The sequence below is a fragment of the Colletes latitarsis genome, chromosome 7 (genome assembly GCF_051014445.1).
Source record: "Colletes latitarsis isolate SP2378_abdomen chromosome 7, iyColLati1, whole genome shotgun sequence".
Classification (NCBI taxonomy): Eukaryota; Metazoa; Arthropoda; class Insecta; order Hymenoptera; family Colletidae; genus Colletes; species Colletes latitarsis.
In genome coordinates this window covers 14,700,015-14,725,721 of record NC_135140.1, presented here as the reverse complement: position 1 = coordinate 14,725,721, position 25,707 = coordinate 14,700,015, and the positions used below count along the sequence as shown (strand labels likewise).

Sequence of the window (25,707 nt, the reverse complement as noted above, 5' to 3'; positions counted from 1 at the left end):
TATTCTTCTGTTCGTTTAATTTTCCTTATTTCTCATGTTTTTGAGGAAGTATAGTTAGTCCTATGCACGAAGATTTGGCGGGGATGTCTCCGCGAGCAATATCCTGCAACAAAGAAATTTACTTTTAATTTGAATTGCCAGCAAATGATATTTGTGAGTTCTGTAACCTTAAATACACCTTCCATTGCCGGCGAATGGCGGGTGTTCAAATAATAAAAACGGTCGTTACGAAACGTAAAAAAAGCAAATATCGGATTTGTATTTATGACCGCGACTGATACATTTTTCCTTCGAGTGGGTGGATTTTTTTCAGCGGTTCGTGCCCGTTCGAGCAGTGTTATTTATATTTATTGGACGTTTACGAGTCGGTGTGTTCCGCCGGATCGCGTCGCGTCAGAAACGTTCTCATTTTCCCCACTCGTACACGCGGCCTGTCAAGCCACTATTAGCGAGGCGAGTATTTTTGGCGACGACCCTTTCGTTTGCGTCCGAAAATAATTCGAAGACGATGCGGAAAGCCACGCAACGTGTACGAGACACCTAGCACCGTGTCCGAGAATGGTATTCGAACGCTGCGATTGCACCTTGAACGACCACTTTCATGAATTTCCTCTTGCGTTTCGCGAGTCGCAACTTGCTGTTCCTATCGGAGCTGGCTTGTTAGCACAGACTAAGAATACGGTGTTTGAGTAAGCCGATTCGTTTGTTCAGTGTACGTTGATACATTGCGTTATGAATGAATACCGTCACCAATTCAGGATAGTGATCTTTGCCTGGCAAACAATTGTCGAGTTGAAGAAATTAAATTGAAAACTCCCGTTGTTAGGTTCCAAATTCTACGGGCACAATTTTCTCTAGTATTTTAAGACACTTTTGATACATTGCGTTACGAATGAATACCGTCACCAATTCAGGATAGTGATCTTTGCCTGGTTGAAGAAATACTTTTAAATTAAAAACTCCCGTTGTTAAGTTCAAAAATTCTACGGGGACAGTTTTCTCTAGTATTTTAAGGCCCCTTTCGCGTCGATACATTGTGTTATGAATGAATACCGTCACCAATTCAGGATAGTGATCTTTGCCTGGTTGAAGAAATACTTTTAAATTACAAACTCCCGTTGTTAGGTTCCAAATTCTACGGGGACAGTTTCCTCTAGTATTTTAAGGCACCTTTGATACATTGTGTTATGAATGAATACCGTCACCAATTCAGGATAGTGATCTTTGCCTGGTTGAAGAAATACTTTTAAATTAAAAACTCCCGTTGTTAGGTTTCAAATTCTACGGGGACAGTTTTCTCTAGTATTTTAAGGCACCTTTGATACATTGCGTTATGAATGAATACCGTCACCAATTCAGGATAGTGATCTTTGCCTGGCAAACAATTGTCGAGTTGAAGAAATTAAATTGAAAACTCCCGTTGTTAGGTTCCAAATTCTACGGGCACAGTTTTCTCTTGTATTTTAAGGCACCTTTGATACATTGCGTTACGAATGAATGCCGTCACCAATTCAGGATAGTGATCTTTGCCTGGTTGAAGAAATACTTTTAAATTAAAAACTCCCGTTGTTAGGTTTCAAATTCTACAGGGACAGTTTTCTCTAGTATTTTAAGGCCCCTTTCGCGTTGATACATTGTGTTATGAATGAATACCGTCACCAATTCAGGATAGTGATCTTTGCCTGGTTGAAGAAATACTTTTAAATTAAAAACTCTCGTTGTTAGGTTTCAAATTCTACGGGGACAGTTTTCTCTAGTATTTTAAGGCACCTTTGATACATTGCGTTATGAATGAATACCGTCACCAATTCAGGATAGTGATCTTTGCCTGGTTGAAGAAATACTTTTAAATTAAAAACTCCCGTTGTTAGGTTCCAAATTCTACGGGGACAGTTTCCTCTAGTATTTTAAGGCACCTTTGATACATTGCGTTATGAATGAATACCGTCACCAATTCAGGATAGTGATCTTTGCCTGGTTGAAGAAATACTTTTAAATTAAAAACTCCCGTTGTTAGGTTCCAAATTCAACGGGGACAGTTTTCTCTAGTATTTTAAGGCACCTTTGATACATTGCGTTATGAATGAATACCGTCACCAATTCAGGATAGTGATCTTTGCCTGGTGAAAAAATACTTTTAAATTAAAAACTCCCGTTGTTAGGTTTCAAATTCTACGGGCACAATTTTTTTTCTGGTATTTTAAGGCGTTTCGCGTTGCATTTTAGTTTACGATTTTACGGAATTGCGCGTATCACCAGGTCTCGTTAGCGCGGTGAAAATCGCGTTAGATTTGCAGTTCCGCAGCCCCGCGGAGCAAGTTTTACGTGAAATTCAATGAGTGTGCGAAAAATGCGCGGAAAGAGGCGCTGCTATCTGCAGAAATTGCGTTTTTACACGCTGCGAGCTAGATTCTAGACGAAAGTTGTCGCGTTCGACGGTTTGTTCCCATTGCATCCTTCGTGACGCTCAGGAATCGTCGATTAAATTTGTATTTTATCCAACAGCGTCGATAGTGAAACGATCGCTACAATTTTTCCGCTTAACTGTGAAAAAAGATTAATCTCTTTCAGAAACTATTGGAGTATTCGGCTGAAAATCGTGGGGTTAGAAATTATGTATTTTTTTGTCTGGATGTCCAATCTATACTCGTTCACCGAGGACGTTGATCTCTTGACGAAACAGTTATTACACAGTACACGTATGCATGTTTAGGGTACACAGAAGGGTGACTGCTAATTGTCGTCGACAAGAACTCTTAATTACCGTGACGATTGCGCCCTGATTAAAGCGGAAACGAGGAGCAATGATGTTTGATAAGAAAATAACAGAGCTGCGGCGGTGCTCCTGATTGCTGGTAAATAGGGCGAAAGATTTCGATGGCGATCAAGCCACTCTCGAATTAATCCTCTTCAGTTTGTTTCTCGATGGATCGAAGTAATCGTTTCGTACGAAATTATTGTTTCCAAAAGTGGATATCCGACCATAAAAATTTGCGTAGCCCCGTATTACGCGAACGAATGCGTTTCTTTGCTTTTTTTTAATTTCTGTTTCGCGTAGAATTTTTTAAATTAAAAAGTTTTAGTCTCAAAGGGATACTCAAGACGTTCGGTTGCCTGTTGTTTTCTATTGGGATTACTTTTCTTTTTTTTTCCGCGGTAGAAGGGAAGGCTTCCTTTTTCCTTTTTGGTTGCCGAAGGTGGAGCGTTAATTACGTCGTTAATTAAGTCCGCCGGGATGCTTGGTCGAAATTAAAGCGCGCGGCGATAATATCGATTCACGGTGTCGAACGGAGGAGCAGGGCGTAAGAAAATTGTGATTCCCAACCGTTAAAATCGAATTATTAATTAAGTTAATAATTAGAGACGGAGTTCGGGGGAATGTAAACTCTCCCGGCACGCGCGCGAGAACAGGCTGCAATTAATTAGCGTGCTCAAGCGGGGCGAGTTTTAGGGGTTGATGTCGTAACATAAAGAAGTTTGATCGAAGAATAAAGAACCAATTTAAAAAAATGAAATTATATAAATATATCTTCTTCGTAGGTAAAGTGTAGAAATTTCCAAATTTGATCAATTTAGTCACGCGTTTGTATTAAATTTATAAAACGTAGGAAGCTTTTAAGAGCTTTAACAAAAGGGTTTGGGGCGTTTAAACGCCATAGAGTATTTTAATGCGACTATTTTTCCATCGGAGTAAACTCTCTCATTTCGAGAGAACGGATTGCAATTAATTAAGGCGGCTTAAGTGGCCTGTGTATAAAGGAAGAGTCGGCGAACGAAAGGAAAAGGAACGGATCAAAGAAAAGCGAGAATCGGTGGAAGTGAAGGGAAGTTAACGCGATTTCAGTCTCGCCCTTTGAAATGCACATTTTAGAAAAATTTTAGCGTCGCCCGAATGGACGAGATATTTTGCGCAGGCGACTAGGATGGAGTTTTAAATTATTGGATTTTCTGCGAAATGTTCTCCAACTACGGTCTCTAACTATCGTTTACTCCGAAATACTTTGCATAAATTAATTCGTACTGTTCGAAATACCTTCAGGTATGTAAGTAGACTCTTCAATGACACGGTAAATCAAAAAATGACTTCAAACAATAAAATTAGTTATGGATTCATTCGAGAAACTATCCGAGATAAATATTTATCGAGAACGATGTCCAACTCGGATACCAATTACGATATTAACGGTAAAAATGTTCAATTTCGTTTTCCATTGCGAACGTTTCGAAATTGCGGTTGTTTCGAGTCGATCTGGATACAACCGTGAATGTTCTAATTTCTGATAAAGTAAAGAGTGGAACGCGAACCGAGAAACGTTTTATGGCCACGGAACGTGAGGCATTTTGTTTGATAAAACCAGTATGGAGTTTTCGGGCATTTCGCGAGAGCTGATTCGAAATTCCGCCCGTACGCTCGACCTTCTGGTTTATTTAACCATTCCCCGTGCAATATTTAAATGATCCACGGCCTGTTTCGAGTTTCGAGCATCCATAGACCCCTTGCAGCCCCCTCTGCCCACTTGCATCTCTCTGTTTTGCATATTCTTTGCCCTTGTTGCCCGCGACACGACGAGGAACGCTCGTCGGACGTATTAAGTTGCCATCAGAACTTTTTTTATTTTTCCGGTCCCTCAATATTTCATGAGAGACCTATCAAGAATGCCTTCTGGCACTTGGCTCGGACGTCGCGAGTTTTTATAAGATTAATTTTTCATTTTTCGAGAGGGATGAATTTATATGCAGCTGAATCATCGAGACGTGGCTTTCAATCGTGTCGTTCTCCTTCCACAAGCGACGAAGAAAGCGACGGAGAAAGAAGTCGAAGTAATAATGTACAACTGTTATTTTTTAATTGGAAATTCAATTCTCAAAGCATGTATCGTTAAGTGTTTATCGGAGAATTTATTATACGAGGATTATTGATTGAGAGAAACATATAATTTCTTTAAAAGCAAAAATAGCGTGGTTGCATTTTTCCATTTATAATTTAACAAAATGCCAACACGGAATACGTGTGCATTCTGCATCTGACTAAAACGATTGTCATTAGGTCCTCGCGTGGAAAAATTCTTGGGTTCTAATTAGGACCAGTTCCGATTTCCCATGCTCTAATTGGAATCTGATCGATCGATGCTGTCCGATCTCATTCAGTGAACAGTCTGTCGATCAGGTTCTGATTTGGCACTCCACTTAGGGACTATTTTGGAACTTAATATGTGTTCGGTTGGATTCAGACGTAATTCTAATCGCGAATAAGTACAATTTTTTAATTTAAAGTATAATTCTTGTAATCTCTAAATAAATGGTACACAATTTTCGTCGTACGGTCGTACACCGAACCACGAAATTAATTTGCAAGAAAACCACGAAAATGCGTAAGATTTCGGGGGTATGACTATTCACCCAAAATGAATGTAATTGACCCCCACAGCTAACAATATTTTTTTCAGAACGATTTAAAATTTTTTAATTTTGTCGAAAAATTTGTCCACCTACTTGAATTTTTTTCTCGAAAATGCGTAGGATTTTGTGGGTATGTGTAATGACCAAAAATGATTGTAATCAACCCTTGCAATCGAAAATAATTTTTCCAGAACGATTTGAAATTTTTTTTTTTCGCGGAAAAATTTAGGCACCTACCCCCTGTCGATTTTTCTTAAGAATGTGTTTTTCGTTTTTGCTACATTTGGTGGGCGCTGTACAGAAAAGTTGTTTAGTACTTTTTTGTAGGTACTCACGAGCTCTACTTCAGAAAAAAGTTTCATTGAAATATATTCACAATTGTAGGAATTATGGCTGTTTGAAAATTGGACCATTTTTATGGGGTTTTTCTCATTTTCGGAACTGAAGAATCGATTTTTCGAGTATTTTTGGAATTTCTACATATTCTCTAGCAAAATACGCGTAATTTGCTTTTGTAAACATTAAAATCGTCCAATCCGTTCAGAAGTTATGACATTTTAAAGATTCGAATGAAAATTCGGGCAGACATTTCTGGCCAGAAATTATATTTTCGGTAAGGAATTTTTTTCTCCAAACTGAGTAGGATTTCGGGGGTATGTCTATTGACCAAAAATGCATGCAATTGACCCCTGCAACTAAAAATAATTTTTCCAAGACGATTCGAAAGTCTTTTTTTTCACCCAAAACTTTCAACACTTACTCGAATTTTTTTCTCGAAACTGAGTAGGATTTCGGGAGTATGTCTATTCACCAAAAATTCTTATAATTGACCCCTGTAACTAAATACAATTTTTTTAGAACGATTTGAAATTTTTTAATTTCACCGAAAAATTTCTGCACCTATTCGAATTTTTTTCTCGAAAGTGGGTAGGATTTCGGAAGTATGTGTATTCACCAAAAATGATTGTAATTGATCCCCGCAACCGAAAATAATTTTTCCAGAACTTTTTAACGATGCCTCCATCAACAAATTGGTATTCTTCATTTTCGTCTTATTTAGCCTTTAGAATCCCCCATTAAAATTTTTCCCAGGGTTGGCCGAACAGCCTGTATACCATGAGAATTGCATGCTTCGATAATGCTTAGGTCAACCCATCGAATAATTGTTGAAATAAACGTGAAATATATTACCGATGTATTTTAGAAAAAGATCTCGAGATACGAAAATTGGCTGCAAAGTATGCAACTAGCAAAGGGAGATTTCACGAGGCGGAAAACAATATTTACGGAAATAAAAATGGGGAAGTCGAAGTGTCACCGACCGTATATTTCAAGTTTGAAATTCGAGGGAATTTACGAGAGAGATCTTCAGAATTCTTGGATCGTATCTCGTTCGAGATCGTTGGTGCAAGAATCACTGGTGAAAGGGCAGAAAACTTAGCGGCGGTCGGCTGTAGTGGAATTTCTGTAACTATTCCGCAAACGTTGTAGTTTCAGTTTCTAATCCCAACGGTTTCTAATTATGCCGCGGCATAGCGTTTACCGAGGACCGTGTATTCACCTTAATAATCGAAATTCCTAATTAGAAGGGAACACGCGAGTCAAGCTTTTAGCGTTATCGTAGGGAATCGGCGCCAGCTTACAATTAGCCCGGCGTATTTATATTCGCAAAAGGCGCACGTGCAGCCACGTTGAACCGGAAGAATCATTATTCCTTCGACTTCCCGCGCGTGCTCGATATCGTTCGATGAAAACTCTATTTTTCTCATTAACGTGCTAATTTTTCAGCCGTCGCGAGCTCGAACAGTCGAATAACGAGGTTTTAAAGCTTCATTCGCAGAGTAATTGGCGCCAACCTCTCCGTTAGTAACCAAAAATAACAATTTCGAAAGCTTTGTTATCGTTCAAGTTAAGTAATCATAAAATTTAAAGAAATGGATCATTGAAAAAAATATCCATAATGCTATTTTGTGCATCAAGTATACGGAATGAGAAACAGATTTGTCACAGTTTACAGAGGCGAATCTATGCATTTGAATCCAATATATGATGGAGATTTGATTGAAAAAACCTTCAGCAAAATTCATTTCTGCCATAAAAACTGGGTCCACGTTTTTTTAATTATTTCTGCGCATTTTACTCGTCGAAAAAGATCGATAGTTTCAAAAGGATCTTCGTTTGAAACATTTTGGTTTCTCCCAAAATGTTATTAAAGTTGGCCAACGAAACGTGAATCCACAGTAAACGAACCACACTCACAAGCAACTCTGTGTACACTGTGTTGCTGAAACTTTTACTACCTTTGTGGGAAAGCCAATCGTTCGCAACATGTGGTTTCTTCACAAATAGAATATACAAAGGTAGTAAAAAATCTAACTAGTATTTGTATGCTCGACATTCTGAAAATATATATAATCTATCATTTAAATTTCCACCTCTTCGTTAAAAAAAATACCAGAATGAGTCAAAACCCAGTAGATTATGAAGAATTACTTTGATATCGATAAGAAGGGGGTTAAGGTTCGAAAACGAGTGCATAGAAGCAGGTTCCAGGAAACTTTGAAAATTTCCACCGTTAATAGCTCGAAGAAAAGATTGTTATGGCGATGATTTACAGGCACCTCGTGCTCCACCCTTTACAACATCCCCGTAACGATTGGAAATCGTTGTCGTTCCGGGTGGAATCTTCGATCGGAACAGTCGTTCGCAGCGGGCGGATCGTTTCGCGTAAGGAAGCCAAACGTTCTCGTATAACTCACGGGGCCCTGATACCGCGCCGACGAATAGAAACGCCATTGAAATTCCACGCGTCCTACGACGATAATAAAGATAGCTACAACCATTGACATTTCTTTCCGAGCGAAAGAACTGTTGTCGTAAAACCCGGGGAACTTGTAACGCGGCACGCGACCTCCCGCGCTGCCTCTACTTACGCGTGATCGAACTCTTAACTCCGACGGAAATTCCCTACGAGCGATGACGTTCGAGTTATTGTTCTTATCGCGAAAGGATGGCCAATCAAGCTTATATCGCGTGGATAGTGTCCCTCCAAACGTGCCTCGCCGTATCCTCGATCCTCTACGATCGGCTACGACGTTTCTTCCTGAACTTCTGTTTACTCGTGACGCGTATTTATCGTTTACAGATTTAAACTCAATAAAAGCTCTTCGAAACGTGTCTTTCCATAAAAGGAAATTTTCCTGGTAGACGGGAAAATAGAAGTTTGTTTGAAAAATTTCACGGTGGAACAGCAGCGAAATTTTGGAGGTTCGGCGAACGAACAGGGGATTGCAATTTTGAGATACGTCGAGTTTAAGTTGAAGACATCGCGCTGAAATTCTGAAATTGAAGGGGTTGGATTTAGTGAGACGAGGTACTCTAAACTTCGTTTAAAGAAGCACGGTATTGGGAATGCTCGGTGGATCAGGGGCGGAGACGGTCTGGGTGCGAACGTACGAATAAATCGAATTTGCTCCCCTGGTCATTAAAGTCGGCGAACGTCGATGCAGATATTGAATTATGCGGTTTTGGCTAGATGCAACGATGTTTGCGAGTATAAAAGACAGGAAAGGAACGAGCCTTTACGATCCTCCACGGCCATCCCCGCGCAGCCCCTGCAATCCTCTTTATGACGCGACTTTTGCGATAACTGTAATGGCCACTCTCGCAACACGAAGCACGCCATTACCGTCACTCTATTTCACAGTTGATATCTCTGCTCTTTCAGGCACTACGGCCACCCTCACACTTTCGAGCGTCTCTTAAAGGCTGCACCTTGACCCAGTGTATCTAACGGGTCGTATGCACCTGCAGGGGAACTCGATAAAAAGCATGCAACACAGTTATTATTATACCATCGAGCGTTGATTTATTTTTAGACGAGGCTTTTTTGCGGGGGTTGCTCGTTCCGATGTTCACGTTGGTCCGTTTCAGGGGTCGTTGCGCGCAGGATGATGCATTCCATAAAGATCCACACACTGTACACGTAATAATCATACGTTCAGCTTATTAACATCGGATTCAGTGCAGTTTTACAACATACTTTATTTCTTAATGTATGGCTGACAAAACTTTTCACTTTAGAACTAAAACAATTAATTTTCAAGCTTGAAATATTAAAGGAAATAAATTTGATTAGAATCCTCTAAAATCAATCTTTTGGTTTCGTAAAAAATTTTGCTGTTTTGGTCTGGTTTTTACTCGTGTTTGACTCTTCACTGGCTCTAACAACTTCCCCTCAGTTAGGAAGGATAGAAACGTTCAATCTGCGAATCACGACTGTGGTTCATTTTAAGAATCACTACTGTGTCCGCTGTGCAACTCGATCGTGTGAAAATCTAACGGTTACCTTGTCGTTTGTGTTTCCAGACGGCGACGCAGTGGAATCGAAAGGCTGACAGTGTCCAGAGGGAACGAGAACATTTTAAGAGGCGACGACTCGGGGCGTGGTGTCGGTAATTCGAGCAACGAGACTTCCGGCAAAACGTCGGCCCCCGCGATTCCGTTAACGACTCGTACGGACGATCGATACACCGGGACTTGGTCGGGTTTCGCGTCCAAAAGGAACTCTGGACGAGAGGAGATGTCCCGCAAGTGGTTCAAGAGACGAGACAGCACGTTCAAGCCGCCAGACATTCGAATATAGCGAGCCGGGAACGGTTCAACAGCCGCTCGAGGGACGAAGATCCAGCCCCGCGGTCGGCATCTCGGCCAGGGATGAAACAGACTCGCGTTTCCAGGCGCGGCGGAAGGAAGGTAAGATCAAGCAGAGCCTGAGCGATCGCGTGCAGCCGTCGAACACCGGGAAGCAGATCGGTTTCTTCGACAGGCCCGCGTTCAAGTTCAGCTTCAGCGAGAAGGCGAGAAGGAATTCCGATTCGAAGGAGGAAGTTCCTCGCGTGAAATTGCACAAGAGCGACTCCTTTCTCAGGAAGCTCGTCAGAAGTTCGAAAGACAACATCGCTGGGGGCTGCGAGAGGCTGGTCAGAAACATACAGAAGAGCCCGTCGGTTCTGCGAAAGAAGTTCTCGTTCAACGCCGGCGAGGAGAAACCGGTGCCACCGGTCAGAAGAAAAGGATCCACCAAGAGGCCTCTGAAGTTCGATCGAACCGGAACTTGTTTCAAAGATTCCGTCGCGAAGGAGTCCACGAAGATCCAAGTTTCCATCGTCTGTCCGAGCATCGACACCGTCGAGGACGGTTTTCTGCTGGTGAACGAGCCTCCTCTGATCCAGGTGAGCAGCCACGAAGGTGGAGTCTCGCCGGTTGAAGCGCGTCGCGCGGTTTTCGAGGACGAGGATTCGTCGAAGAGCGTCTCCGTGGAGGACGTGGAGGATCTGATAAGGTCGGAGGACAACCTAAGGTTGCTGGAGCAGCGCGTTCTGATCAGGAGACGCTTGGAGAAGTCGACGAAGCTCTTTGAAGCGCTTCAGCCGAATCAACGGAGGTCCACCAGCGAGAAGAACCTCGTCGGAGACTCTGGATTCGATGTAGGTGAGCCAAGGTCGTTGATTTGGTCGGACAAGACGAAGGTACGGTGGAAGTCGTGGAAAGCGAAACGCTCGCCTCCGCCGGACGACTGGCTGGTTCAGAGGTCGACGAGGCTACGGTGGACTCTGAATAACGAGCACGGGTCAGCCGATAAGCTGATTTCAGCAAGGAAGTCATGGATAACCGATGACGGGCTGCACGCCAGCCGTCAGTCGGCCACGTCGCACGGAGTAAAATGCAAACTTGCGAATTTCGCGGATGCCCGACAGCCAGACGGTGGGGACGCAGAGGGGACCAGAGACCGCGAGACTGCGGAAGAGCAAAGTAAACACGAGCTAGTCGCGAAACCGGACGGGAACTCGAGCAGCCTCGTCTGCTCGAACGCCGAGCCGGCTGTTTTTCGCCCGGAAGTGAGCTTACGCGTCGAGACACGGCCCAACGATGAACGGCTAGTCGACGAAACGAAGACCAAAACCAATCCCGATGAAACTGCGGACCAAAGAGACACTGCGTTGCCTGTCGGCGATGATACGAAGATCGATGTTCCGCCAGATTTCTGTCCAGTTCTGATCGATCGGAAGAAGTCTCAGACGAGGTCCGCGAGAAAGAAGAAAGTCAAAGTCTCGAAGTGTCGGAGGATCCAGGACTCGAACGATTGGAAGATGAAGTTCACGATCAGGATGATCAGGGTCCGCGACAAGCTGATGCTCGGTCTGAGCGCGTTCGCGATATTGTTCACCATTTTGTTGGTGATGGATCTTCAGATGGACCTGGGCTACAGCGGCCATCACCTGGTGCCCAGCCACGGTCGCGTTCGTATCGGCGACGATCCGAACACGGACACCATTTACAACAACTTCCGGCGGAAGTTCCTGCAGAGAGTGAACGCCAGCAAGGAACAGAACAGTGCTGACGTGTCCGGTACCACGCAGAACAGCGGCAAGGACGTTGCTAACGAACCTAGGGACTCGAGGACCGAGAAAACGAAAGTGCACGACAGCTTTTCGGATTTAGTGGACGTTCTGGTGAAAGGTTACGGTGTTGGCGTGTACGAGGGGGTGGTCAAAATTAGCGAAGAGGATCACTCGTATAATCCTACCTTGAGGGAGCTGAAGAAAATAAATCTAAAGTGAGTACTCGATTTTTCGTCTTTTTCCTAGGTAAAAATTAAATTTCGTTTAAAGTCGGAACTATGTTAATTATTAAATGAAACTAACATTTATTCGTTATAAAGGTGACCGTAATTCATATCGTGTGTCATAGATTTATTAAAATGTTAGCTAACAATTTAAAATTTTCTTTTCACGACGGTCGTTCAAATTAATAGTAGAATTCTATTATTATATATTAAAATAATTCCAATATCAAAACTGAAGAAGAGAAGTCTACTCTTACTTTTTATTATCTAAATAATCTGTATATTACGCAAATTTGCAGTATTCTAAATCTACGTAAAAGGTATTAAATATTTACCATCGATAACCGCGCGTTAGATTTGTTTTTTTCCGAATGTTGATAAGGTTTCTATAATTAGCTGTATCGAAACAAACGTACGCGATAAATATCGTCCACCTATCAAGCTCGTTCCTGTCCCCTGGAATAACAGAGACTTTCGAAAAGGAAATTTACTCATTCATTTGTAACATATCAATGAAATATGGCGCGCTACTTTGTTTAAATACTGATGATGCGGTATCGTACTTACATGGCTGCTTACGCTCGTTAATTGAAATTTATGCACCGACACGTACCATTTATCGCACTCGTGTTACCCAGTTTTATTTTCAAGCGAATTGTGTAATGTAATTAAAAGAAGTACGCCCACGAAACACACAAAGGAACTGCATTGTATTGTAATTATCTTGGTTTCTCACACTTGCGTAACGCGCTGTTGTGCTACGTTAATTAGCCACGTTAATTCGATCGAAGTCAGACGCGGGCAAAATTTTATTAAAATAATAAGGAACAGAAACCAACGTATAGCAATTTATTCGTGACGTTTATCTTTTTCTTGTGAAATGTTTTCCTACTTCGTTCGTTATTTGAAATTATTACAAATATTTACACGTTTCTTCGATCGGAACTTTAAATAATATAAACACGTTCTTGGAAGAGTCACTAACTGCTTATCAAGAAAACATGTCTCTCGACAATATCTCTGCTGATATCGTAAACGATATGACTCAATTATTTACAATTGTGAGACTCACTCTTATAATAAGACTCTTCATATTTATGAGTCGAGTTAGAATAAAAAAAATATAAATATTAACTCCAACTAAGGTTTTCAAGATGTTTTCGTCCATCTGTACATGTTTTATGAATTTCTATCTCTCGATCGCGTCAACGATATGATTTTTAAACGTATTTCAAAATTAAGAATTCTGTAAGGATTAAATAAACATTTTCTTCGACGTGCTGATGATTTTCAGGGGCAGTTCTAAACCACGGCTTCTCAATTATTTATAACTTGGATATCTAGAGAAAAACGTTAGGAATTTTTACCGTTTCGGGTTGGAAAATCTGGAACATGTCTTCGTAAAACGTTTCTTAATCAACGTCAGCTCGAATAACAGACGGATGAGTCAACGAACAACGACATTCGTTTATTTAGTTCGAACCTAAGACGCGCGCGTATCTGGAATAGTTTTTTTTTTTTTTTTTAGAAACAGCGTTCGTTATTTTTACTGTTCAAACGATGAGTTCCTTATCGGTGTCGATAACAATGCTCGTCGTCGGAGAGGACGTCTCGTAACAGTTTTCCGTTGGCGTCGACCCTAGTGAAAATATCTGTTCCCGTTTCGTCGTAAGATAAGCGAGCTTTTCAGTTGCTGGTGCGCGACAACTAATTAAACGGAATAACGTTCGAAATAGCAAGTTTTAATCTCGCCTAACTGGCCATCGAAATCTCCTAAACCGATTTCCGGGGCTTCGAATACCACTCTCGTTGTTTTTTCTCCGCGCAGTTAGAAAAGTTTCTGCTATTGGACGAAAGGTTCGATGGAAAACCGATCGGGCCATGGCAACGGAGTTTGGTTGAACCAACCAAAATTGGTTGGACTTTGTGCGAGATTTTCAAACGAACATCGACAACAAGAAACAGTGTAACGTAAGTTTAATCGATCGTCTATGTTCCGTTCGATCTCGTACAGTGGACCAACGAAGCATCGACACGCTCATTTAAAAAAAAAAAAGTATAAATTATTTATTCACGTTTCGGGGATGTTCGAGATTTTTTTCAAGCGTAAATGATCACATATTTTGTATGGATATCCGTACGTGAAGATATTTGGAAAGAGAACGAGCGTGTCGATACTTTTTTGACCCATTGTACACGCGTGTTCTATCGATAGAAGCGAGATTTATGGTCAAGTATCAGGCTCCGATGCGTCTTCGATTTTTAATTCAGTGAAATCGAGAACGTCGTTCTGTCGTAACAAGCAGATAAGAGGCCTCGAGCCGCGATATGTGGATCACGAATAGTTCTTTGCGCTGATTGCGTCGACCTTATGCTTTTAACTCGCAGTATCCAGAGAAATGACATGCGCTCGGAGACCGGTAGAAGCGTTTTAACCTTTTCCCAGCGCAGGGGCTAAACATTAGCTTCGTTTGCTGCCTCCTTTTCTTCTTATCAGTGCTCGAATGAAACTGTTAAAATTTTCAATTAGTTCTGACATAGCTGTTATGTTTTTTTACTTTTCACTTTTCTGTTCTGAGAAAACAGTTTTATATCCACCGTGGCTTATGTTCGATGTCTGTTCGAATAACTTGTAAAATGAAACATTTTTAGAGAATTGAAATGGCGATGCAACGATTGAAATAGAAAAAGAAAGAATTTAGGTGTTAAAAGTTTAATAAATAACCTTTAGTTGTAAAAGTTTACAGTTTCGTCCTGCTTCTTATCGTCGCGTCGAAGATTGCATCGTTGAGCCAAAAACCCTAGCTCAGCGGAAATTTTCGTTCCCTTTAATTTTCATTCGCTGGTGCAAATTCTTCTTTCTTTATCCCGGGTATTTAATCGCTCTTTTTAAGCACGAAAAATTAATTTCATGATTTTGAATAGGGAAACCGAGATACGTTTTAGCCGAATAAACAGAACGATGTTCGATACCAGACAAATACATACGGATAATCACCTTGTGTTGTGTAATTTCAGTATTCTGTAGAATATTACATTAATTAATTAACGTAGAAACGCGGGAACGAAACGTGTGTCTTTATAATAATTAATATATTGAAGAGGGAATGATATATACGCGTAGTAAAATTAATAATAATGCTGTGAACGTATTTCTAAAGTTAAACATAATTAAACGCTACAGAAGTATTCGATCAATAAAGAAAAACAATTATGTTCGGTAATTTTATTTGTCCACCACGATCGCGATAAATATCGATTCAAGTTGTTTTCTCGTACGATACAATTAAAAAATATCCTTGAAAGAAGACTTCCTTGACTGGTCGTTGAATGATCTTCATATCGCTTAAACGATTTTATTGTCTCGCAAGCGCGAATCAGCCGCGTCGCGTGAACCTTTGCACACACGAACGCGTGTTGTATTAGCATTCACTCACTTATGTGTGTGTCCAGAGCACATACTCTTGTGCAAGCAAGTTGTCCTATGGCAAACGTAATTATACCGATGATAGAAGGAATACGCATGATTCACGGACGTGTTTGCACGGATGTATTCCCATCGATCGACGGGGGTTGTACGTCGTTTTCATCGCCTGAACCCTTCCCACTCGACGGGAAACGCGATCGTTCGCGAGAACGTGATTTTTCCCCGACGCTTTCCCTCTCTTCCTTCTCCCCTGACGGTCCTTTTCCTCGGTGCCTAATTCCTCCCGTTCAGAATTGCGTGTAATCGTTCTGCAGAATGGCCGCGTAGCCAATCGACAATTCCGACCACGTTGAGTCGTTATAATGTAGAACCGCTGGATCGAATTAGGCTACCCTCTGGCTCGAGGGACGGACGATTGTTTTTTTATTCGATCTCGACCACCAGTCGACTGTAATTCGGGAATTCTTTCACCTGTCGATTTAAAGACGCGTCTTTAGAACTCGTAAGTGATTTATTCGACGCTAGATTTTCGGACATCGATTTTTCTTCGAAGTTATCAATAAAAGAACCGAAGCTCTTCGCGTCTCAAAAAGTAGAAAATACCGACCACGTGACGAGAAATAAATACGCGTAATTCGGTGGCCTCGACCGAACGTTCAGCGTACAACAAATTGAGAATGCCCTTTAGGTATACAGCCAGCTTTACCCGGAAATCTGTTTAATCGGATTTGGTCTGGCGCTGTCGTTCACGTGCCCATAAAAAGCTCACCTTTTCTCCCTCCCGCGCGGCGTCGTTCCCTCGGGAATAAGGATATCGCGATCCCCGGGCGACGTGAAAAACTTCCAACGATAGGAGCTACCCGAGGACTGCATTGAGACGCAGCAGACTGCATTTTTCATTGCATTTCTCTGTGAAGATCGATCCTCGGGAATAGAGCTAGGGAACGAAGGGTTGCGAGGTTCGTGTATTATCGAGCGACCGGGAAGGAAAACAAGAAGCATCTCCCTGAAGGTTACACGTTGTAAGCATCCTCGTAAGCACGGGCTCTCCGTTCTCACTAGATAGACAGATCCAGTGACCTCGCTGTCTGGGGAATACGCCATTGTTTTGCGCCGCACAACCGTCAACAATGCCTTAATGTCCCCGTTCGAGGGGGTTACTTTACCTTTGAATAGACTACGTGTGTCCCGTGCACAATGCCGGAGCGGACCGTTTACACGTGAACTACTCGCCCACTGATACGCCGCGCAACAGATATATTCCGTCGAGTGCGACAATACTTGTTCGGAGCAGAGTCGTAAACGTTCGATGCAGACCACTCTCCGAAGCTTCTCCAGTTGGGACGCGGTAAGGTGAATACTGGGTGGTTGGGAGCCATGGCCTTCCGGTGGGAGCTATAATTGACGGCGCAAATACAAGGCGCTTCATAACGCGTGCTATCTACCTCGATCTTGGGCAGGAAATAGCTAAAATCGACGAATCGATCGACTCCGTTTTGTAGAAACCAGCGTTTCGAACAAATTCTTCCTCTTCCATTTTGCGTCGATCGGCCTTGGTTTTCGAGATACGGTAATGATTCGTAAATGAACTCCTGACGCGATTCGTAAGGTGAACGTCTCTTCCGGTGGGGGCTATAATTGACGACACTAATACAAGGCGCTTCATAACGCGTGCTATCTACCTCGATCTTGGGCAGGAAATAGCTAAAATCGACGAATCGATCGACTCCGTTTTGTAGAAACCAGCGTTTCGAACAAATTCTTCCTCTTCCATTTTGCGTCGATCGGCCTTGGTTTTCGAGATACGGTAATGATTCGTAAAATGAACTCCTGACGCGATTCGTAAGGTGAACGTCTCTTCCGGTGGGGGCTATAATTGACGACACTAATACAAGGCGCTTCATAACGCGTGCTATCTACCTCGATCTTGGGCAGGAAATAGCTAAAATCGACGAATCGATCGACTCCGTTTTGTAGAAACCAGCGTTTCGAACAAATTCTTCCTCTTCCATTTTGCGTCGATCGGCCTTGGTTTTCGAGATACGGTAATGATTCGTAAAATGAACTCCTGACGCGATTCGTAAGGTGAACGTCTCTTCCGGTGGGGGCTATAATTGACGACACTAATACAAGGCGCTTCATAACGCGTGCTATCTACCTCGATCTTGGGCAGGAAATAGCTAAAATCGACGAATCGATCGACTCCGTTTTGTAGAAACCAGCGTTTCGAACAAATTCTTCCTCTTCCATTTTGCGTCGATCGGCCTTGGTTTTCGAGATACGGTAATGATTCGTAAAATGAACTCCTGACGCGATTCGTAAGGTGAACGTCTCTTCCGGTGGGGGCTATAATTGACGACACAAATACAAGGTGCTTCGTAACGCGTGCTACCTACCTTTGATTCGTAATGATTCGTAAAATGAACTCCTGACGTGAGACGTGAAAGACTCGTATATTCTAGTAACTTTACAAGTCATAATGGAGCAAAAATTAACTTATGTAACAGAAATAAATGTGTAATAATTTCTAAATAATTAATAATAACTTGTGAAAATGTTGTAATATTTTTGAATGACAGTCTATGTTACACCGAGAACACTCGTAGAAACGTGGACGACTCGCGAAGGGTTGCTTCGAAGTTCCAGCCCCGGTGTGACAGGTGTTTTCGCGTGCATCGAACACGGGCCGATTTCGAGGGCTTTGTGTGAAATACAAATGCCGGGGAAAAACAAGGAGCACGATAAATATTTAATCATTCACGGTCTACGGGTCACCGTGCAGTGACAATCCTATGACATCGTTCCTTTTAGAGAATAGAAACATAAAGTACTATATCTATGGACACTAGTGCTGATATTTACTATATACGGGGTATATCAAAACTATAAATAAAGTCTTGGTTGACCCTACCCGGACAATGAACCCATATATGCGTTCGACGAAAGCCATAGGTGTCGTCTATGAACTCGTACAGTTCACGATTTCAACTCGAAGGTTTCCAAACTTCGTTCGAAGCAACGCTTTTTCATAAAATAATAATATTATATGTAATAACATTTCCATTTATACAGGGTGCTCGGCTACCCCTGGGAAAAATTTTAATGGGAGATTCTAGAGGACGAAATAAGACGAAAATCGAGAATATCAATTTCTTGATTGAGGCTTTGTTAAAAAGTTATTAAAATATTAAATTAAAAAATTTCAAATTATTCTGAAAAAATTATGTTTGGTTACAGGGGTCAATTACTAACATTTTTGGTGAATAGACGTACCCCCGAAATTCTGCGCATTTTCGAGAAAAAAATTCCTAAACAAAAATCTAATGTGAGGCTTCCCTGAAATTTCATGCGAATCTTTAAAACATCATAACTTCTGACCGGATTGGCCAATTTTAATGTTTAAAAAGGCAAACGACGCGTATTTTAGTGTAGAATATGTAGAAATTCTAAAAATATTCGAAAAGTTGTTCCTTGGCCCCGTAAAGTTAGAATAACCCCATAAAAATGGTCCAATTTTCAAACTGCCATAACTCCTACAATTGTGAATATATTCCAATGAAACTTTTTCCTGAAATAGAGCCCATAGGTACCTACAAAAAAGTATTAAACAACTTTTCTATAGAACGTCAAACGAAATTACTAAAAATCAAAAACGAATTTTTAAGGAAAATCGACTCAGGGGGTAGGTGCCTAAATTTTTCGACGAAAAAAAAAAATTTCAAATCGTTCTAAAAAAATTATTTCTAGATTCTAGGGTCAAGTACAATCATTTTTGGTGAATACACATATCCCCGAAATCCTACGCAGTTTCGAGAAAAAAATTCAGCAAGGTGAACAAATTTTTCGGCGAATAAAAAAAATTTCAAATCGTTTTAAAAAAATTATTTTTATTTGCGGGAGGCGATTACAAGTATTTTTGGTCAATAGACATACCCCCGAAATCCTACGCATTTTCGAGAAAAAAATTCAATACGAGCGGAAATTTAAACGTTAATAACTTTTTAACGGAGCTTCCATCAACAAATTAATATTCTTGATTTTCGTCTTATTTTGGCCCTTAGAAGCTCCCATTAAAATTTTTCCCAGAGTTGGCCTAACACCCTGTACAGTAAATGTCCACTACTCGAACAGTGGATTTAATAGTAATGTTTATGTACTTGAAAATAATTTATAGAGACAGTAATGTGATTCAAATGTAAAGATAACAAATATAAATATTATAATTGTATTCATTGTAAATAGAATTAACTATTTACATTTTACTTACACGCACTTTAAATTATTTTCATTTGCTTTCGTGTTTGCATCCAGTCTGCTTCGTTCCTCTAAAAGTTTTCGATATCACCTAACAGATGAAATAATTTCCCCGTGCCCAATGGAATCAGATTTTCGACCGTGTAACAAAGTGAACGTAATTCCCTCGCGAACGTATTCTTATATGCATATATCCCGGCGCGCATGATGCAAATTACCATCGCTAGTGTACACATTATTACCCGTGAATTTACACGTGTATAATAGCGTGTACGGGGTGGAGTTATGCATACACGTTTGAACGCGTGTGTACACGCGCTGGCAAACATGCATAATAGCGCATCATCGAGCAGGTTAACGCGTGCGTTGTATCGATTCATCGGCAGAATTTTGGAGGGACACCAAACATTCGAGACTTCAGAAACGCACACAGCCCTCGGATCTCCGGGGTGAAGATGACAAAGGTGCTCGAACCGAGTGCCGGATGTTTGCTCGGAAATAATTTATCGTAACTCGGCCGAGTCGCGGCCAGGCGAATTCATGTGGTAGGAAGTACCTCGGTCTATGAGCTTTCTAAGGGCCTCCATTGTTAATTTTACCGAAACCGATAAATTTTCGAGCGTATTAATAATGCTCACCCTACCCAGGAGTTTCGACGGAACGTTGGATATTCTATTGTCTTGCTTTAACGAAAAGAAACGTTGCACGATGTAAAAATAACCAAACGTCGAAACGTTTATTATCCAAGTATTTAGTTTTATTTAGGAAGTATTACCGATTTTGTGACTCTCTTTTGAACGTCGATGTTTTAGAGGCTTTGAAATATCATTAGGCCACGAGACGTTATTATGTAACTATCGGGCGCAAGAGAAAATTGTTATTCGGGGCTTTCTGGAAATACTCGAAATATCAGTTAAACGATTAACCGATACCAGGACCGAAATCGTTTCAAATACTCCACCAACCAGTATCGAAAACTTGATTTGTAGGTTATTTATACTGGTGACAGGCGTATCGGAAATTTGCTGGTTTCGAATCTCGTGTACTATATTGTTAACCTCAGAGAATCGCAGTCGAGTCGTTTCGCGAGTTTTCGAGTTGAAATATGTCGGTGTAACAACGGAAAAACTATTTTCAAGAATCAATCTTTATTTTAATCTGTTATTTGTTCTTTTGCGAAATAAGTGCGCCCAGGATGAGACCAAGTAACTAAGATAAAAGATTATTTGAAAATAATTTATTTAGCGTGCGTTTGTTATCTGTAAGTTTCAAAAACTTTCCCCAGGAACGATCCGTCTTCATGATTTTTGCAAGCTTCGAGCAATAGTTGGAAGAAAAGCGATCGTTGAGGGGGTGGGAATCGTTATTAGTCTCGTGAATCCCACATCGTCAAGCAACGTTATTAATCACCGTGGTTCACGATCTGAACGACCGGCCGATTTACGGGTATTCCGCGAACTGCTCCCCAGCGGAGGGAACGTTTTAGGTTCAACACATTTTTCCTTTCCCTCCCCCCAGCAGAAAGAAAAAAGGAAATCGTCCGGCGTCGTAGAGTTAAAATATATCGTAAAAGTTGCAGCATCCGATTCGAGGCGAGTGGTTCGCTCCTTTCTCGGTTCCTTCGTTTCCCGGGATCGCGAGAGGCAGGTGCAGCCATTGCACATGCATCGTGTACATTTTCGAGCGGCGCCTGCAACACCCGGGACATTTTTCATCTGACTTGCTCGCCGATTTAGAGGCAATTCCGTGCCCCGGGACTCGGTTCTCCTCCTTGACGAAAATTAATCGAACACTCGACCGACAAAGTCCTGATTTCGGGCGGTTTCACGTCGAGAATCGAAACGAACGCTCGAGATTGAAACACTCGTCGTCGAATCCTTGCAGCGGTACCGATATCGAGACGCGACCTGAAATTTTCGCAACTTCGTTCGCCAAAATACAGCGCCGTACAAACGTGTGGGACCATCGAGCAACGATGGGATCAGCTGGTTTTTTAATTGAACCGGGTTTCAAGTAAACACTCGGATAACTGCGAGTTATTGTCGATCGGATAAGTGAACGGTAGCCATCTTCATTACTCGGAGGGGACTCCCTAGAAGCTCAACGTCGAGTTGGGTAGTATAACCTTATGTGGGCTCGAATATCGATGAGACATAATGCAAAGATGAAACTTTTTTATTTTTGTTTTTTTTTTTAATGAAACTTTTACTAATGTATTTGTGAGAGTTTTCTGATTAAAATAAGACCAAACACGATATAATTTGTTCTTAACCTACTTCTAATAGGGTATAAAATCGTATTAAATACGCTTAATATATCTTGTATTTCAGAGTTCTCTAATTCGTTGTTATACATGTACGTATTTTCACAGAAATAGATTCAATCGATACTCGTATTTTCAAGGTAGAAGGTTACGTGTGGTTTCGTATGCATTTCGTTAATATCCTAATAATTCATTCAGTCGTTTCTTCCATCGAACGGGCAATTAATTCGCGAAAGTTAAATTTCGCTCGAGTTTGGATCTATTGCAGTTTCACCGAGACTGCTTAGTGAAATTTACTCGATAATTTACATGCTGATATCGATCGTGGACCACATTCTAGCGTTAGGGAGAGTTATTTGATTTTTTGTGTAACATTGTTCGTGAAAATAGATTTTCAACGCGTATTACAACTTTAATTGCATAACTAATATCTATTTTTCAACCATCGAGTTTGTTTTCCAATCACAGTAATTCTTGCCATCGAATTACAATTTTAACAAATTCGTGGAGTTATTTAAAAGATCGAATCTTCTGGTTTTCAATTCTTAACTTGAACTTGGAGATTCTTTTACACTTGGGACCAAACGAGAAAGACGATTTTACTCAAAAAAATGTTTCAAACTTAAATGGAATTCCTTCCTTAGAATTACCTCTTCAAAAGTTGATGTGTAATTCTCTTTCACCATTTTACTCCTCTTTGAATAAATATTTACTTTGTTTAGGAAATTAAAAATTTATTAACTGCCAATAGAAGATACTATAATTTCCAACTGTTATTTTCTTTTTAAATTGATTTAACATCTCTCGCGAGACTATGCATATTTTTTGGTAATAGAAGGTAAACATCTTCCATCTTATTAATCTTCTTTCGCGTTAATACGTCCCAGTAAGTTTGCAAAAGAGAATGAACTCAGGTTTCTACGTTACATGTGCTCCGAACGCGAGCTTTTTTACCTTTTCCCCGGCCATGAACAACGTCGATGAAAAAGTCAGTACGATTCGAAGTTCGAGAGAGAAGTATCGTTGCGTGAAGACGTTTCGCGACGAGATGTTCCATGTGCTATTGTCATTAGGTCGCTTCCTTCTTCGTCGAGTAATTGTCCTTGCTAACGAACACAACGTCGCTTTGTGCTGTTGGAATCGCCTTGGTGGAAACTAGAACGGATCCGTTTCGACGGAACGTCTCGAAGTTTCGAACGGATGTTGCTTGTGCTGTGATTTCGACGCGCGGGAGCTGCTAAGTGGTATTCGGTAGGCGTGTTTGGTAAATTAAAGGTTTTCCCGTTAAAACGCCTTTGGCAGCGATCGATCGTTGCTTAAATTACTGGTGGATAGATTCGAAGGAAATTTAATCTATAAAAAAACCTCACAAATATGTTAGCAATGGTGTCATTAAAAAAAGATAAAAAATAAATAAGTTTCACTGCTGCCCTTGTGCTGTATTACCTCCAATAGCAACGAAAGTAATTTATAATTGACTGACACGTTAGCAGAAAAATATTAAGGAACAGTAAAGTGTCGTTGACTTAAAAAATATCTCGTTGGAAGTAGAACGAGTTAAACGATTTAGAATCAGTCAAGGAGAAATTGTAATATCTTAATAACGGTAGAGTTTGGAAAATATTAATCTCGGGATACGTATATTTGAATAATTTTTGCTCTCTTTTATTCGATATATTTTTATCGAATTCGGCCGTGAAAAGTAGGACGTGCCATTTAAAAAATCGAAGTTGACCCACAAATCTCTGAAGTGCTTCCACCGAGAAAATAAAATACACACGTCACTTAATAATTACGCCCGTCCATCGCAAACCATGCAATTCTGTATAATTGCTTACATACACGTGTAATATTTTCTTTTGTTACCAGTGAAACTGTGGCCAGAGATTTTGGAAATATGTTTTTCTCGAAAATAAAATATTTTTAAAATTTGTCTTTATTCGAATACGGATAACTTTCGATCTATGAATGAGTTTCAGTTTAGAATCTTGTTCGTTAAAGGTTTTGCTTCTACTATTAAAGGTATGAATATAGATCAAACCATGTCGAACCAAATTTGACTTGTTTTAATTCGGGTTATTGTAAAAGCAAACAAGAAGAAAATTCATTCTATTTATATAAATATTTAAAAAAACTTGTCCACTTGAACGCTTCAAAAAATAAGTTACGTTTGAAAGTATCGCATTTTCCGTAGTTCCGACGATAAAGGCTGAACTCGGTCCGTTCATTGATTTTTGCTAAATCATGTCAAACTTATCGAAAAACATGGTTACGAAGAAAACGCGTTTTAAGCGTCGAGTGGATGTAATAGAATTTTTACGATATTGTGATTTTCCTTGGCATTTTGAAACCTAGAACCATTTATTTTTTCAATCTACTTCGTACATTACTTTTCCGTAACACTGATTTATTCCTCACACAGTTTTACTTTCAACGAAGTTTGAGAAATCTCGCTATTGCCACTTCCAATAAATATAGTTTACTCGACGTTTACACGATAAAATGCTTACGTTGCTTATATGCGTGTTATAATACAAAAGTTTCAAGAGAAAATGCAGCACAAGTGCATGAGGTGGAGACGAGAAGATTAGAGAAGTGACGAGGGACAAGACGAAGACGATGGCAGAAAAAAGGGCAATGGAATATGAAGGAAAACTAGAAAAATTATTTTCAGTTTTTGGGATCAATTACAATCATTTTTGGTCGATAGACATACTCCCGAAATCCTAAGCACTTTCGAGAAAAAAATTCGAATAGGTGCATAAATTGTCGACAAAAATAAATTTTTCAAATCGAGCTGAAAAAATTATTTTTATTTGCGGGGGTCGATTACAAGTATTTTTGGTTAACAGACATACCCCCGAAATCCTACGCATTTTCGAGAAAAAATTCTTTACCGAAAATACAATGTCTGACTCAGACATTCCGATTCCCCTGAAGATTTATGCGTATATTTAAAAAATCATGGTTCCTGAACGGATTGGCGGATTTTAATGTTTCAAAAGGCAAACAACGCGTATTTTAACGGAGAATATGTAGAAAATCGAAGAATATTCGAAGAGTTCCTTAACGCCGTAAAGTGAGAAAAAACCCTCTAAAAGTGGTTCGATCTTCAAACGTCCATAACTCTTACAATATCGGTATTGTAAGGGCTCAAGCAATAAAAATAACAGCGATGACGCGTCGTTTGAATATTGTGACACTTGTTCGAAAGTTGTCAGTTCCGGTTATCCCCCTTAGACAATTCTGTTTGTCGCGGAACAAAGCTAATCGAGAACCTTCGGAATCGAAGTTAGCAGACAAAAGTTTTCCCTCCGCGGCGGGGTCGGTGGAATCCCGTGGGCGAACGGGAATCGTCGATTCGGCCGACGAATCGCCGGGACGTCGTAAACAAGACGCAGCCAGCGTGCAATGGAAATTATAAATGACCCGGGGTAAACAAGCGGCGCGAGGCGAGAAAATGGCTTTTCCTCGGGAGAAATGCGTCTCTGTTTTCCAGAGCGGAACACCGCGGGCGAAAACTCCCGTTTTCCGTTTCCCTTTCTCGCCTTCGCCCCTTTTCTCTCTATCTGGCCGCGGTTTCGGCGGTCCCGTCTCACTCTGTCAACCGCGCTCGGTTTCTCCGTTACGTCCGTCTCGACTCGTCTGGCGTGGAAAAAAACCGCGGCGGAATAGATCCCCGAGGTCCATCGATTATTCGACGAGGTTCGTCCTTAGCGGGGAAACCTTTCTTGG

At 40.9% G+C, this 25,707-nt stretch overlaps 1 protein-coding gene across 1 annotated transcript in view; it reads left to right on the top strand.

The window, feature by feature from the left end:
• The first annotated feature begins 9,917 nt into the window (after positions 1-9,917).
• The window catches only part of LOC143344060 (extracellular serine/threonine protein CG31145), a 109,183-nt gene continuing 93,393 nt past the window's right edge, over positions 9,918-25,707 (top strand). The window contains exon 1 of the mRNA XM_076769655.1: positions 9,918-12,019. Within this exon, the coding sequence (XP_076625770.1) occupies positions 11,553-12,019 (467 nt within the window). The 5' untranslated portion in view covers positions 9,918-11,552. The remainder of the gene's footprint in view (positions 12,020-25,707) is intronic.